Source organism: Amblyomma maculatum, chromosome 1, assembly GCF_055883805.1.
Source record: "Amblyomma maculatum isolate TAMU_Amacu chromosome 1, ASM5588380v1, whole genome shotgun sequence".
Taxonomy (NCBI): Eukaryota; Metazoa; Arthropoda; class Arachnida; order Ixodida; family Ixodidae; genus Amblyomma; species Amblyomma maculatum.
The window spans coordinates 323481717-323497079 of record NC_139344.1 but is presented as its reverse complement, the minus strand read 5'-3'; the positions used below and the strand labels follow the sequence as shown (position 1 = coordinate 323497079).

The window sequence follows — 15363 nt, the reverse complement described above, 5'->3', positions numbered from 1 at the left end:
AGGTGTTAGTGCAGTATACACCAGTGTTGTCACTGCGAAGTGAAGAGCCACAAAGCAGAGGACTACTATCCTTACTACTGCCAATATAAAAGTCCTTCTCAGAGCCACCCCATTGTTTCCTGGCAGATCATGGGCCTTCAACTTCATTGTCATGTTTCCTCGTTTTTAGTCTTTTGTAGGATGTATTGGGCCTTCTGTGGTCTGTCATGCAACACTGCATGACTAATCCACTGAGTGCAAAGCCGTTAACCAACAGAGATATCTTTTCACTTCATGTGCGGCACACAAACATCATGCATAAAACAGGCCACATGTCACTATTCCATCTTTCTTTACACTTTCTTTCTTTAGCACACTCTAAAACCATTCCTGTAAAAAGCTAGAGCTTCTTTTACGCAAAGTGACATGGCAAGTATTGTAGCTTGAAACATTTTCAAAACGGAAAAATAAATGCATGAGGTGGCTCACAACCATTGTTTTTTTGTAAAATTGTGTTGCTTCATAGGCAGTAACTTGGACAACACTGACAACATTTCTACATTACTTTGAAACAACCCAGGCAAAAATCCTAACTGATGTAAATGGTTTAAGGAACAAACTTCCAGTTCATACCAGTTGGATAACAATGGATCCCTAACTGGAATTCAACTGGGATCAACATTCATGCGTATAAGGTACCCGTTGCATGCGAGCCTTGCTACCTGTTGATGGTTTACAACTCCGAAAGAACACAAAAACGAGGGCACAAGTGCAGATAAGGCGCATGTTTGCAGTCTCCATGACCGGTTGTATTCGTTCCTCTGTATCCCATGAAAGCACTCCATTTCTAACCCCCAATGGCGTAGGTCTGCGACATCCGGTGCAATAATGCGGGGCAACTGCCCCCCCCCCCCCCCCCCCCCTTCTTCATGAACACACCTGAGCGCAATACCATCAACTACTTTGTCGTCAAGGCTTTCTTCGATTGGGGAAGTTCGTTTTTTGTATCGCACAACATTGTGCAAGCCGAGGCATTTTTTTTCCTTCATTTCTTAAGACTTCAACGTAACAAGCATACCCCACAACTGATAATAGCTATATTACGAGGGGCATATGTCATATTTTTTCTTTTCTTAAGAAAGGTGCATTTGTGAAGAATTAAGTAGAGGTTTTTGACAGATGAATTTCTAGATTGGGACCACTCAAATAAAAGGGCATATAAAAACCACAAGAATTGCAAACTTTGAGCATGTAGAAATACTTGGTAACACGTACAGTAACTAAAAAGTGGCAAACTGGCAGATGCGACCAGGATTATAACACGGTGCCATTGTGAACAATTTCGTTTACATCAGGCATAGCGCAGTGCCAGCAAAAGCCTTGAGAACTGGCCAATGTGCTGTATTGTAGTTCATATTTTTTATGCTTCCACAAACTCTCCATAAGGACTGTTGAAAGCTTTGAACATGCACAAGACAACTGCAATTACATCGGCCACAGTGACAAAGAATAAAGTAAATACCAACCAGCTAGAATGTTAGACTGAGCGTTCACATGCAAATATGGGCGTAGAAATGTCATTTGAGAAGTAAGCATGCTAATAGTGAAAGGACAACTCGAACACACAGAAGAGAACTGAAGTTACAAAAACAAACAAGCAGTCATAATTGAGGCCTTCAACAACTGCGCTGTAAAAGACAAATTTTGCAGAGGGACAAGTGCATAATTAATCCTGCCGCACAAATGAAATAAGCATACCCCTCGATCAATTATAGAAATCGCTTGTGTACAAAAAGTGGGAAACACTGAAGTCATCTTGCTTTGAGCAACTATATTTCAGATATTATAAATCTTGTTTTGAAAGCTGGTATTGATCTAAAGAGCATAAAGCAAAAAAAAAAACCGACATGCCAACATTTTCATTTTCCGGTCTTTAAGGCTTCAAAGCTGCTACTCGATTTGTCAAAATCAATGTTTTTTGCCAGCTCACCTACGAGAGATGATAATGCCAGATCTGAAAGCGTCCACTGACCCATCATAGGTCCTCTTCCTCACAGGACACAGCCTCCTCCTCTCACAGGATACAACAGATACTCATATATTAGGAATAGTTGCAGGCTGGGAGAGGCTCTAGAAAATCTCAATCTGGGGAACTCCAATGCTGCCCAACCGTTGGCCTCTTCGAGTCCAATGCTTGCCACTTTAATTTGAGGTGTCTCCTCAGCCAAGGCATTTTGATGAAATGTGTTCTATCAGACAGCTTGTTGTAGAAGGATGTAAGCTTCGGAATACATACTTTAAGGCTTGAGAGGTCCCTCAGTAGAATAAAGAAATCTCTTCACTTCAGGACCAGATATGTTCTGCGGCTTCTAAAATCGCTTTTGATTTAATGCAGAGCTCGGCATAAAATCTACCAGTGCAGTCAAGCATCGCCCCTTTTATTTTCTTCCTGCAATGAAAACCCTGAACCTCAGACACATTCTCCTACCATACTCTTTTTGAACTTCTGGTGCCTGTCTACTGATATTCTGAGCTCATTTGATTTTATGAATTTCTGCTCAATAGCCTTGCACACTGTGGCCACACATCATCTTTGAGAAAGAGCTTTAAATCATCCATCTTTGCCACTACTTTGTCAAGGTATAGGTGCTTTGTCTGCAAATGAAATTGTGCAGCATTTACTACTTCAGGTACTGCATGCTATAGGTGCAAGCAACATAAAAAAGCAATGGCACAGACTACCGTAGCCTCCTTGCAAATAAAAAAGGTACCAATGAGCAGTGATGCCTTGCTAACAGAATACATTTAGTCTCAAAGTGGTCTTCAGCAGCGGAGTGATAGTGGGGGTCGTCAGGTTTGATTTCATGATGGACTGACGTGTATCTCTCATTTTAACAATAACCTTCTCTTACAGCAACAAAAGAGAGAAAGCATTTTCTTGAGGAAAAGAACTTAAGGCCCACAGTATTGCAGCATGTGAATTGCCTTGCATATATTTCTCTAACTGCACTCTTTGCATTACCACCCTCTCCCCCCCCCCCCCCCCCCCATTCCCAGCCACACTTTCCTGAGCACTGCACCCAGTGCAGTCCTCACACCCCTATAGGGCCCGCAAGGTTTCTAACCCCTCCTTTATGCTAAAAAAATGCCTTTTTATATCCTGAAAAGCAATCCCACAATGTCTGGACAGCCCGAAATTCAGCAAATACTCGTTTTACTCATCTTTGCACCTTAGTAATGTATAAGAAAGGGTTTTCTTTTTTTTTTTTTACTGTTGACATATTACAGGCATAAAAGGTGGCACATGCCCAGAAAATTTTGTTAAAAATTGGCTATAGTGCATGCTACCTTTCTCTTTCATAAGTTTTTTGCAAACTGAAGTGGTGGACCACATTAACTTATTCTTCATTGCATTATGTCATCATTGTGCAATTAAAAAAGTGTCCACTTAGATATATTCACAAGTGCTGTTTGATAAATAATTGTCTTTAAACTCTGAGGTTGTGTGAAAGAGATACTAAATGGAAGAAAAAATAGTGTAGCACATATATAACTTTAAATGTGTTTATAAGTGTAAGGTATAGCCAAATAAGAATGTAAAGAATTTCTGGACTGCAAGCAATCAATGTAACGAATGACAAACATTTACTCAAGGCAATGAAAGTTATTAAAGCATTTCAATGTTTTTATGAACAAAAATAAATGCAGCGTTTGAATATATAACAAACAAATTTGTGATGGCAGTCAGCCGTCTGTTTCAGGCTACAGGTCCAGTTAAAAATCACAATTGACACATATGACGGATGCAAAACTTGTTGCTGTGAAAGAAATGCAGAAGACGTAAGATGCTGCTTATTACATATTAGACATGCGAAGGCATGACAAGCTTAAATGGTCCATGCGTTGCATTAGAACAAGCACTAAGTCATTAAAAGATGCATGCATCACATGGATCTCAATTTGACAGCAAACATATGCTGACACTTAGAAAACATACAATGCCATTACTCTTCATGTGATATATACGCTGCAATATTTTCATGTTTTCTAAAGGCTACGCACAGTTCTGTACTACTTAAAAAAACACATCTTATAATGCTCCTATAGTTACCCATATATAACATGACCTCCTTAGTAACAATGTAGTACAACATTTCTTCTTGTTGGCCTGAAATCCTGAGGCTGAATGATCTGAAATCCGGTTGTAATAATTGCGACTTTATGATATGCTCCATCAACTTTATTTGAGGTATGAAGGCATTATGCTCCAAGTGCAAGATGGGGATTTGCTTTATTAAACTTAATCTAAAACAAGCCCTGATCAATGTGAAATGACTTACATAGTTTTATAATAATCATAGCCCAAATGAGAATAGGGTATTCATTAGGCGCCTAATTGTTTTTAACAACAGGGTAACCAAAACAGTGGGAGGTCATCCTTTAATACTACAGCTTATTTAGTTTTTTTTTTTTTTTTTTCCTAATCAACATATCACTCCCAGCACCACAATTCTGACCTAAAAAATTTGTAGAGTCGAATGACCTAGTACGCATCTCTATTCCCTTTGTCCTCAAAGCTTTTTCTTTTTTTTGCCCCCTACAGTCATCGACTAGCTAGTTATTGCAGCTAGGATGTGCTTATAATAGCGCCGGCGCCGCGGTGTTGCCGGCCCGCATCATTTGCATTCGCCGGCGCATTAGTTTGGAGTGAGGAAATTAGGCCCTTTTTAGCCAATAAGAGCGGTCACCGAGCGCATTTCTGGTTAAAACAATTCATAATGAACTATTTCGCTTAGAAAAAGACCGAATTATATCGGGACGCGTGGCAACGGGACGGACGACCGTTGCCGACAGCCTGCGCGCCTGAAAGACATCGCACCGAGAAAGCTATTTTGCAAGGAAACGTGTTGCAAATATACGAAATGTGCAGAAGAGCGGAATCACCGCAAACATGGTGTGCAGTTGTCACTGGAAAATTCGCCCGGCCAGCCTACGAACAGGTCACACTGCGTTGGCGAACCTCGATTGTTTTTGTCGCCGAAAGGTCTCACACAGATCTAGATAAAGGAAAAGCAGTTAAACTGTGATTTCCCCGGCAATTCGTGTGGTGCGACAAGCTGGTTCGGAAACCTCTTCGCGGCTCGAAGCGTGCATAAGTTATTTGACGTCGCTGCCGTTTCCACAGTGTCCGCACTGCATGCAAGCTAGGCCTCGTGCCTCTCCGCCGACGGCCATCGACTAGGCAGCTGCCGTTTGCTTGCGGCGCGCCGCCGACACCGTGTCACCGTCGGCCATGCTGCCGAGCCCGGATCTGAAAAGCATGGGGAATCCAGGGACAGTCTAGGGAAAACACGTGCGCCCTACATCCGGACATGACATCATAAAATATCACGTGACCCATGACGTTGTTTGTGACGTCATATATAACTGGGCCAATCAGCGTTTCCAGCCGATCTACCCCTAAACGCTTGTCTCCTTCCTCCATGCTTGCTGCAAAAAGAAGCCGAGCAAGCGTTCTCCCGCTCTCTATGCGCGTAGTCTGTGTTACTCTATGCGCGTAGTCTGTGTTACCGGTGTTGTGCGAAAGTCGTTTACTCAACGTTTACTCTTGAAATACGAAATTTGCAGCAACTGATCATCCTACGTGGTTGCAAACAACAGCGATGTCAGCTAGCAATACGATATCGTCTGCGAAGGAGCTTCAAGATGCAGTCTCAAAAACGAAGTAAGCAGTCGCTGCGTACAGCTGTCCAACGTTTGCTTGCAGGGATGGTTATGGAACGTCTCCCTAGGCTTTACGTCGAGCGTTAAAAGAAATTTCTACTTCATAGTTCAAGCACTAATCTGTATTGTGCCCCCTTCCCCGCCCTTCCCTCCTCATTTTACTCGATGAAGCATCCTTTGTGTTCATGTTCGCATTACTTCGTAGTTTTATATGTAGTGAGGTTCCGGGTGCTTGATTCCATTGGTTGTCCACGCTGCTGTCCATGCTACACGTGCTCGTAAAGTTTGGTCCTATCTTTTGGGGTTTTTTTTGGGGGGTTTTTTTTGCTGAATAGACTTGCCTCCCTACCTTCAGTCGTCGGCTGAGTTAACAGATTGATTTCCTGATTTTCTTGGCACGCCCACACAGTGAATACCAACCTTAAAGTGCGTAGACACAAGAGATGAATAGACTTGCCTCCCTACCTTCAGTCATTGGCTGAGTTAACAGACTGATTTCCTGATTTTCTTGGCACACCCACACAGTGAATACCAGCCTTAAAGTGCCTAGACACAAGAGATGAATAGACTTGCCTCCCTACCTTCAGTTGTTGGCTGAGTTAACAGATTGATTTCCTGATTTTCATGGCACGTCCACACAGTGAATACCAGCCTTAAAGTGTGTAGACACAAGAGATGAATAGACTTGCCTCCCTACCTTCAGTCGTTGGCTGAGTTAACAGATTGATTTCCTGATTTTCATGGCACGTCCACACAGTGAATACCAGCCTTAAAGTGTGTAGACACAAGAGATGAATAGACTTGCCTCCCTATCTTCAGTCGTTGGCTGAGTTAACAGATTGCTTTCCCGATTTTCTTGGCACTCCCACACAGTGAATACCAGCCTTAAAGTGCGTGGACACAAGCTAGCTGCACGGGACATGCATGTGCCTAGCCGAAAAATCTACGTTGACCTTTCTTTCTCTTCTTTTTTCTTAAAAAATAAATTTCTTTAATCGGACCCCCATGTTTTACTATATGAGAGCCTTTGGGAGGCCTCAAAGATTTTGCGTGCCTTACAAGTTTTTCTGTGGCCTAGAATTGAAATATCTTTGAAACGAGGAAAACATTGCTGAACATCTGCTGTAGCATGAAGAAAGATTACGACCTTCTCTCCAGTGCCAACATTGGTGTTGTGCTTTCAGATTCTGTCATTCATATAGCCTCCTTTTCTGTGGGCCAGAGTTTATCTTATAGGTCCAGTTTTGCATTTGGCGTACGTGTTTCTATGTTTTGTAGTGTTTTCCACCTGGTGAAATCTGCGCACACAGACCTGAAAGGTTTACGGGAGCAGCAAGAAACTGTTGAAGCCTTATTACTTGGTGCTTTATCAACATTATGTGCTGCTTTGTGCAAATACAGCACACTTGAATGTTCTATCTTAGGAAATAACCAGGTATGAAAATTATTTGTCCTGCTTTGGCAAAGCTTTCAGGTCTGCGTGTTTGGATTATACCTATCAGAAAAAGAAACATTGTGCTGCCAAACTTGGAATAAGCATGCACAGCCATGCCTCGTGGATATAGACAATTTACTCCCTGAGCGAAAATGTCCATAAAGCGAGGCATTTGTAATAACAAATCGCGAAGTGAGAAATGTTTTTAAATATTGCACTGTGATCATAGGGGCGGCCTTTGTGCATTGTAGTTGCCTGTAAAGATGAAATTTATGTAATATTGCCACGTGCCTAGCGCCGCGCGACAGCCGTGTTTGGCGCCGCCGACGACGAAGCGGTTGTTGTTGGCACGAGCGGCGCGCTGGTGCTGGACTCTGTGATCGGAACGACAAGCTGACCTTATTCTCTGGTCCTCGGCTACGTGTACCTTCACGGCTTCCTGTGACTTCAGTCGTGACACTGGTGGAGGTGCGGGGTAGGTAGCAGGGCTGGGCGGCGTGTGACATCAGCATAAGTCATCCGCTGGGTGAGGCCCGGGGGTGGTGGTGGAACGACTGTACTTGTCGGTGGCGTGAGTGCGTTCTGGACCTCCTCACGGATGATGCTGGCCAGGGAAGCCACGCCAGGAGTAAATGATCCATGAAGTTGCTGGAGCTCCTCGCGAACCACGGTGCGAATGAGGTCGCGAAGGGAGCTCATATCTGCCCCGGGATTGTAGTCGGTTCGGTCAGACGGCGGTAGTGTGGAGAAGGAATTCAGCGGCCGAGCGTACTGGCTGCATCGCTGCTGTAGCAGTTTCTCCATGATCACAGCTTCAGCCAGAAACGCCGCGACGGTGGTGGGCGGGTTCCGCACGAGGCCGGAAAAAAGCTGTTCTTTGACGCCGTGCATCAGGTGCCGCACCTTCTTCTCCTCACTCATGGACGGGTCGGCGCGATGGCAAAGGCGCATGACGTCTTCAACGTACATTGCGACCCCTTCGTTCTGACGCTGAACTCGAGAGGTCAGGGCACGCTCGGCATTCTCTCGGCGGTCACTGTAGGCGTACGTACCGAGGAGCTGGCTTCGGAAGGCCGGCCACGTAGAGATTGTGGCCTCGCGGTTCTCAAGCCATGTCCGAGCACCGTCTTCAAGGCTGAAGTAGACGTTCCACATTTTCGCAGCGTCGTCCCAGCCATTAAACGTCGCGACCCTTTCGTAGTGAGCTAGCCAGTCCTCGGCGTCTTCGAACTGCTCACCGTGAAATGTTTTAGGGGTACGTGGGGTCTGAAGGATGAGACAGGACGAAGGGGTGGAAGGGACAGTCATGAAGTTTCTTGGGCACATCGTGAGTGCTGATGGCATCCGAGCTGACCCTGAGAAACTTGCTGCCGTTGCTGCCTTTCCCGTCCCCGCCCACAAAAAAGCAGTCCGACGGTTTTTGGGGCTGTGCTCCTATTATCGTCGCTTTATCAAAAACTTTGCACAGATGGCCAGCCCTCTGACTCTCCTGACTCGAGATGACGCATCATTTTCCTGGGGCGCCGAGCAGCAGATGGCTTTCGATGAGTTACGACGCCGGCTCCAGTCACCCCCGATCCTGGCACATTTCGACGATGATGCCGACACAGAGTTACACACGGATTCGAGCAACGTCGGCCTTGGTGCCGTTCTAGTTCAGCACCAAGACGGGGTCGAGAAAGTAATTGCCTACGCCAGCCATGCACTTTCCCGTGCTGAGTGTAACTATTCCATCACTGAAAAAGAATGTTTGGCGGTAGTATGGGCCGCTGCCAAGTTCCGCCCGTACATATATGGCCGACCGTTTCGTGTCATCACTGACCATCACTCGTTGTGTTGGCTGAAAAACTTAAAGGATCCTTGTGGCCGCTTAGCATGTTGGGCATTGCGCCTGCAGGAGTTCGATTTCGATGTTATTTATAAGTCTGGCCGGAAGCACACCGATGCTGATAGCCTGTCCCGCGCGCCTGTCGGCCCTCCTTCGTCAGATGCCACCGACGATGATAGCTTCCTCGGAGCAGTCACTACGTCCGATCTCGCCTCCAAACAGCGTGCCGACGACGAGCTGCGACTGATTATTGACCATCTTGAAGGTGGGCATCCTACAATACCCCGGTATCTTGCTCGGGGGTTGTCGTCGTATTGCCTCCGCAATGGGATGCTTTATAAGAATTCTATGTCGAGTGCAAAAACATACCTGCTAGTCATACCGGCTGATCTAAGGCACGAAATCCTCCTGGCCTGCCACGACGAACCAACTTCAAAACATCTTGGCTTTACACGCACCCTAAACCGAGTCCGGCAGAACTATTACTGGCCACATCTTTCTCCGAGCGTTAGACGTCACGTACAGACTTGTCGACAATGCCAGCGGCGAAAAAAACCCACGCTCAAGCCATCCGGTATGTTACAATCTATTGAACCACCCCTCACACCCTTCGAGCAAGTGGGCATGGACCTTTTAGGCCCATTTCCTTTATCCTCGAACGAACACAAGTGGATCGTAGTCGCCACAGACTACTTAACACGCTACGCTGAAACGAAGGCCCTTGCCCGAGGTACTGCCGGCGAAGTTGCTCGATTCTTTATGAACGACATTGTGCTCAGACACGGTGCACCGTCGACCATCATTACTGACCGAGGAGAGACGTTTACAGCTTGGCTACTGCGGGACACCTTAACTCTCAGCCATACTGAGCATCGCACAACAACAGCGTATCACCCTCAGACAAATGGATTAACGGAACGACTAAACAAAACTGTGGCGAACATGATCTCAATGTACATCGACGTCGAACATAAAATGTGGGACAAGATCCTGCCGTATGTCACCTTCGCCTACAATACGGCGCCGCAGGAAACCACGAAGTTTACGCCGTTCCGTCTCGTATATGGCAGAGAGGCCCGCACGATGTTGGACGCGATGCTCCTGTGCGGGGAAGAAGCGGTCGAACCCGATGCCGCCCATTTCGCAGAACAGGTCGAGCAAGCCCGTCAGCTGGCCCGCTTGCACATCAAGGAGCAACATGCCACCGACGCTCGACACTATAACCTCCGGCACAGGGAAGTCCACTACGAACCAGGACACCAAGTGTGGGTGTGGACCCCCGTGCGCCACAAAGGCTTGAGCGAGAAACTACTCCACCGCTATTTCGGACCCTATAAAGTCCTGCGCCGCTTAAGCAGCGTTAATTACGAAGTCATTCCAGATGGAACTGTGACCGGCAGTGTTCGACGCCAGCAGCCTGAAATTGTGCATGTGGTGCGCTTAAAGCTGTACTTTTCGCGTGACTGAGCGCTTCCTGCAAGTAAAACCTTGCGTTATTGTACAGTTCACCTCATGTCTAAATTTTTTTTTCTCCTCTCACGTCCCGATGTTGTCTTTCACGGGGGGGAATAATGCCACGTGCCTAGCGCCGCGTGACAGCCGTGTTTGGCGCCGACGATGACGAAGCGGTTGTTGTTGGCACGAGCGGCGTGCTGGTGCTGGACTCTGTGATCGGAACGACAAGCCGACCTTATTCTCTGGTCCTCGGCTACGTGTACCTTCACGACTCCCTGTGACTTCAGTCGTGACAATATTGTCACGTGGTGGCAAGCCGATGAAGAAAGGAGAAGAGAAAACAGAGAGATGATGCTCGATGTTCGTGAGATGACGTTTAATGAATATTTTAGCGGGCCTAGCGCGAGCGCTCCTGCCCACACCACTGCCCGCTTCTTCTTTGTTGCTCGTCCGTAACATGACCTGGGCCACCGAGCGATCGTCCCGATCGTGGACGAGGAAGTTTACCGATGTTGATGATTCCATGGCATGATAATGGCCGTGTCTGGATGCTTGAAGAAGAGGAAGAAGGAAGAATAGAACAGCTTGCTGGCACGATGATTCCCAATGAACCTTGGCCCAGGACACCTTCGGGCCACACGTTGCCACGACTCGATGGCGGAGGCTAAGGCATGCACCGCATGACATAGGCAGGGGAGGATGTCAAGTGTAGTGGTGTCTTGGGGTCTTCGGTCGGCACATCTGGTCAGTGGGATCACTTACGGTCGTTCGGGTCTCTTCTTGTGTATTGTGATCATATGTGGCTTCTTGGGTCAGTCTCTCCTTCGTCGTGTCTTGTGGTCGGGGCGGGGGGGGGGGGGGGGGGGGGGATGGGGCGAAGGAACGAAGAGGTCTTGCTTGGTCCTGCAGATTGGGAAACAGCCATGCGATGCCTCCTAACCTTCAGCCGACGGCGCAAGAAGTCACAGTGCGCCGAAGCTCCAGACCAGGATGAGGGGGTGATGATGAAGTACCTCGCACCTCCAACCAAATGTTACGTGGCTGCAAGCTGATTAAGAAAGGAGAACAGAGAGATGATGCTCGATAGTCGTGAGGTGACGTTAAATGAATATGTTAGCGGGCCTAGCGCGAGCACTCCTGCCCGCGCCACTGCCCGCTTCGTTGCTCGTTCGTAACAATATTTAGAGGTATATGAGCCCGTTATCCCGGTCACCATTACGCTTGAAATAATGTGGTACAATGTGACACGTCTTGTGGTCTGTAATCCACTTGATGCACGATTTGGATAAATGATTAGAATTCTACTAGAACTTTTAACATCCTACAAATCACTGTGGCATGTCAGCACTCAGTTGGCTAAAAGCTGCTGAATGAAGCTTTCTACGTGGCACAAGCTAGAGAGAGTTTTCTTCACAGTGAGTTACTGTAAAGCATGAACTTACGAAAGGAAAGTGCCATCACTCAGCCATTTGCACTTTTTATTTGGGTCTCTATATGTCCTACTCTCAAAATGAGGAAAATTGAACATCTGGTTGGGTCGGTAAATATTTTGCTTCACATGAATATCTATGGTAATAGAACGAAAATGTGTGGGCCCTAATGGGCACTGTCGATTTTCCTCTTGTCTTGTGTCCAAACAATGGGAGTCCATATTAAGAATGCATAAATGCATTAAAAGGTTTGGTCGCAAGAAAAATTTTTCAACTTGAGTCATTCATTTATAGGAGGTAATATTAACGAGTCATGACTATGCCAAATGTCAAACTGAAGTTATCCTTGAGCTACTTTTGACCTAGGGAAAATTTACATAGTTGAAAAGGAGGCTGTGTGAATGAAAGTATGTGCAACATCAAACACCAAAGTCTGCGTCGGGGAAGACAGTAATCCATATAGTGAAGTACAGGGGGTTCACATATTGATAACACTCACGATGAAGGAAATAGTTTTTTTTTAGATCATATGTAGATTCCTTGCCCTGGCTTGGTGCATTCATGGCTGTTACCCAGCAGTTTATTTTCAGTGAGAAGCTTCAATTGTTAGCTCATCCCATGTCCCGTACAGTTCTCTGTAGTGTTAACAACCTTTTTTCACCAGTATTCATTCCTTCTTAATATAATTTACCAACAGGCCCACTATTCAGGCCTGCTTCAGTACTTTTTTTAGGGCGGCCATGCCAGACCTGAAGGTTGTCTGGTGCCAAACATTTGACCTTCAAGCGGCACCGTGGAGATGTGCCTATGACGTTTTACTACCACGCTTCTGTGCTGCAGGTGCTACGCATGGAACCTGTGGCACTCGCTTCGCAGAACCATGGATGGAAGTTTAAACCAAGCGCAACATACGTGTCTAACTAACTTCCACTCAAATTTTTTTTTTGCCAGACAGTGCCATCATAAGCTGAGTGCCTAAACAATTTCTTGGAACTCCTGCAGGGACAAGTTGCTGGCCCTCTACTTCCATGCAAGCTGGGCACCCCAGTGCAAGCAAGTGGATGACATAATGCCTGACCTGGCCAAGGACAAAGATTTAACTCTGACTAGCTTTTGCAAGGTGAGATCTTTTTTTTTTCGGGCATTCAGTACACAAGGGTGTGCTCTTTAAAGATTTATTTCAATCGCTGTGCACATCACTCCTTCCACATTTTGGAAGGTGTGACGTTCACTTCTGTGAAGTGATACAGCACTTCAAAGTTTTGCTTAATCTTGTGAACAAAATGTTTAATGCAGGTTGATGCTGAGCAAGCACAGGACTTAAGTCTGAAATATGGAGTCTCCTCGGTGCCAACCTTCGTCATTCTTTTGGTGAGTTAACTTGGAAAACGTAATTTCATGCTCACAATAGCCTTAAAGGGAGGCATGTCACCATAAACTTGTCCTGACTGTGGGCAAATATGGATCAAAACTGACTTAAGCAAGGGAAATGCGCAAATAAAGGCATGGACGAAAAGGGCACGAGGACAGGCGCCCATCCCTGTGGTCCTCGTCCATGTCTCTATTTGCGCATTTCCCTTGCTTAAGTATGTCGACAGACTCGCCTAACAACGTGCACTCTCAAATGGATCAAAACACTGTTTTTGACTAGAAGTTGTGTGCTGCGATTGAGTGTTATTGATTTTGATATTCACAGATTCTAGTCTTTGTCTGTGCGGTACAGGCGAACTGAATGGTAATGTAAGCATTTGTAAAGCTTCACATTTGTTGAAAACACTTTCTCCTGAAGTGCTAACAGAAACTCCAGCACAAAAGGATGTGGTAACTTCTCCCTCTCTCTGTATTCTCTGAGGAGCAACTATACTCCTGAACAAGATTTTGTGGTTATGCAGCCAAAGCTACAGAGCCAAAATACACCAGCTCACTGTGCAGCAGAATATAGCCCCTTGATATAATATGCAAGTTGTACTCTGAAATATCATATCATTACAAAATGTATATGTTGTTATTACATCAAGATTGCACAATGTAGGCCATTACAACATTAGTGCAGTGCATTTTTAAAGCAATACATGGCACCGTGCAAACAGGAAGGCCGCGCGCCATCTACTGGGAATCTCCCAAAGCGTACGTCGGCTGCTGCTGCTTCTACCCATCGGTTTCTGTGCGCTTGTTTCGACAACGTACGTAGCGCGTGATAATCATTAATCGCGAATATATGTTCGCTTATACCTTAAGTAGTCTAAAGAAAGACATTTCTGCATCGTTCGAAGCTTTGCAGCCATCCATTTCAAGCAAAGGCGGAACTGAAACCGAAACCATACCTGAGGCCAGATATGCCAGAACTACATGGTGTAGTAACACCATGACGAAAGCCCTGCTCCCGTATCATTGGCTCCATAGCTAGAAAAACTTTTCCGCGAGTATAGGGAACTAGGGCAGCAGGAAGGCAGCCAGGTTTCCTCTGCTTTCTAGAAGTTCCAGTCTGCATACTAGTTCAAAGGTTCCTCCTCCTACTCTGAAATGAGTTCTGATGTGGTCAACTGCTGGTTTGCTTGTCTGAACTTAAATTTGCAGTAGAACAGAGAGAAGCCACCTTTGTCAACCAGCTTTATTCTTAACGAAGTGAGCTTACCAAGCTATGTGAAGGTGCAGGGGTGCGGGGCATCTGAGAGGTAGAGATTAGTAACTGGAGAATCTGTGGCATGCGGCACCAAATCACTGGCCCTCAATTTTTTTACGTTGGTTGTGTCTGTAGTCACTACTGGTAGATGACACATAAATTTCATGACATACTCTGGGCCCATGTTGCATGGAGGAAGGAAAATATAGGAGAGGCCTCAACTATGTGGCGTTGCAGAAAGCATGTCAAAATTTATGATTTTCTTTCTTTTTAAAGAAAGGAGCACTGGGATTCTTTGGCGCAACCATTCAGCTGATAAGGGGGTAGAGGTCTTACTGCTGCCCCAAACTGCTTAGCATGTGTTTGGGTTTTGTTGCAGCAACAGAGAATCGGTCACACTCAGCTTCCTGGCTGGTGGCTAATTGCTATGGTAGAGCCTTCACTTCCAAGTTAAAGAAGACAAAAGAATATAACAGAAGGACCTCTCAGAAGTGTAGAGAGCACAGTTGGAGCCAGTTGTCACAGTGAGTGGTCGACTGCAGCTAGTCGTGAGTTGGAACGAGTTGTCAGCCTAAATGAGTTTGAGTTCACTGATTCAGTGAGCCTGGGTGTGGGGTAAGTCTCAGTTTGAGTGAACCCACAGGCTGACCAAATTTGTCAGTGAGCCTCGGTGAGTACTTCTGATTTTGCTGAGGTGGCTTTGGCACACCATCATGGAGAACTGCAAGGAAGCTGTATGGCAGAAGCAGTCTTTCTCGGGAGAAAACCTTGCTGGTCCCCAAAAAAAAAATAATGAAGATGGTGCCATCGCACCCACACTGATGTAAAGATCGGCATCACACGTGCATCACGTGCTGCCTCCTGCAGAAAAAAGGCGCATATGCTCACA

The 15363-nt window shown here is 46.0% G+C and overlaps 1 protein-coding gene across 1 annotated transcript in view; it reads left to right on the top strand.

Moving 5' to 3' along the window:
- Positions 1-5480: 5480 nt before the first annotated feature.
- Grx3 (Glutaredoxin 3) overlaps positions 5481-15363 on the top strand; it is a 29372-nt gene continuing 19489 nt past the window's right edge. The window contains exons 1-3 of the mRNA XM_084584863.1: positions 5481-5704; positions 12854-12971; positions 13148-13222. Of these exons, the coding sequence (XP_084440989.1) occupies positions 5643-5704; positions 12854-12971; positions 13148-13222 (255 nt within the window). The 5' untranslated portion in view covers positions 5481-5642. The remainder of the gene's footprint in view (positions 5705-12853; positions 12972-13147; positions 13223-15363) is intronic.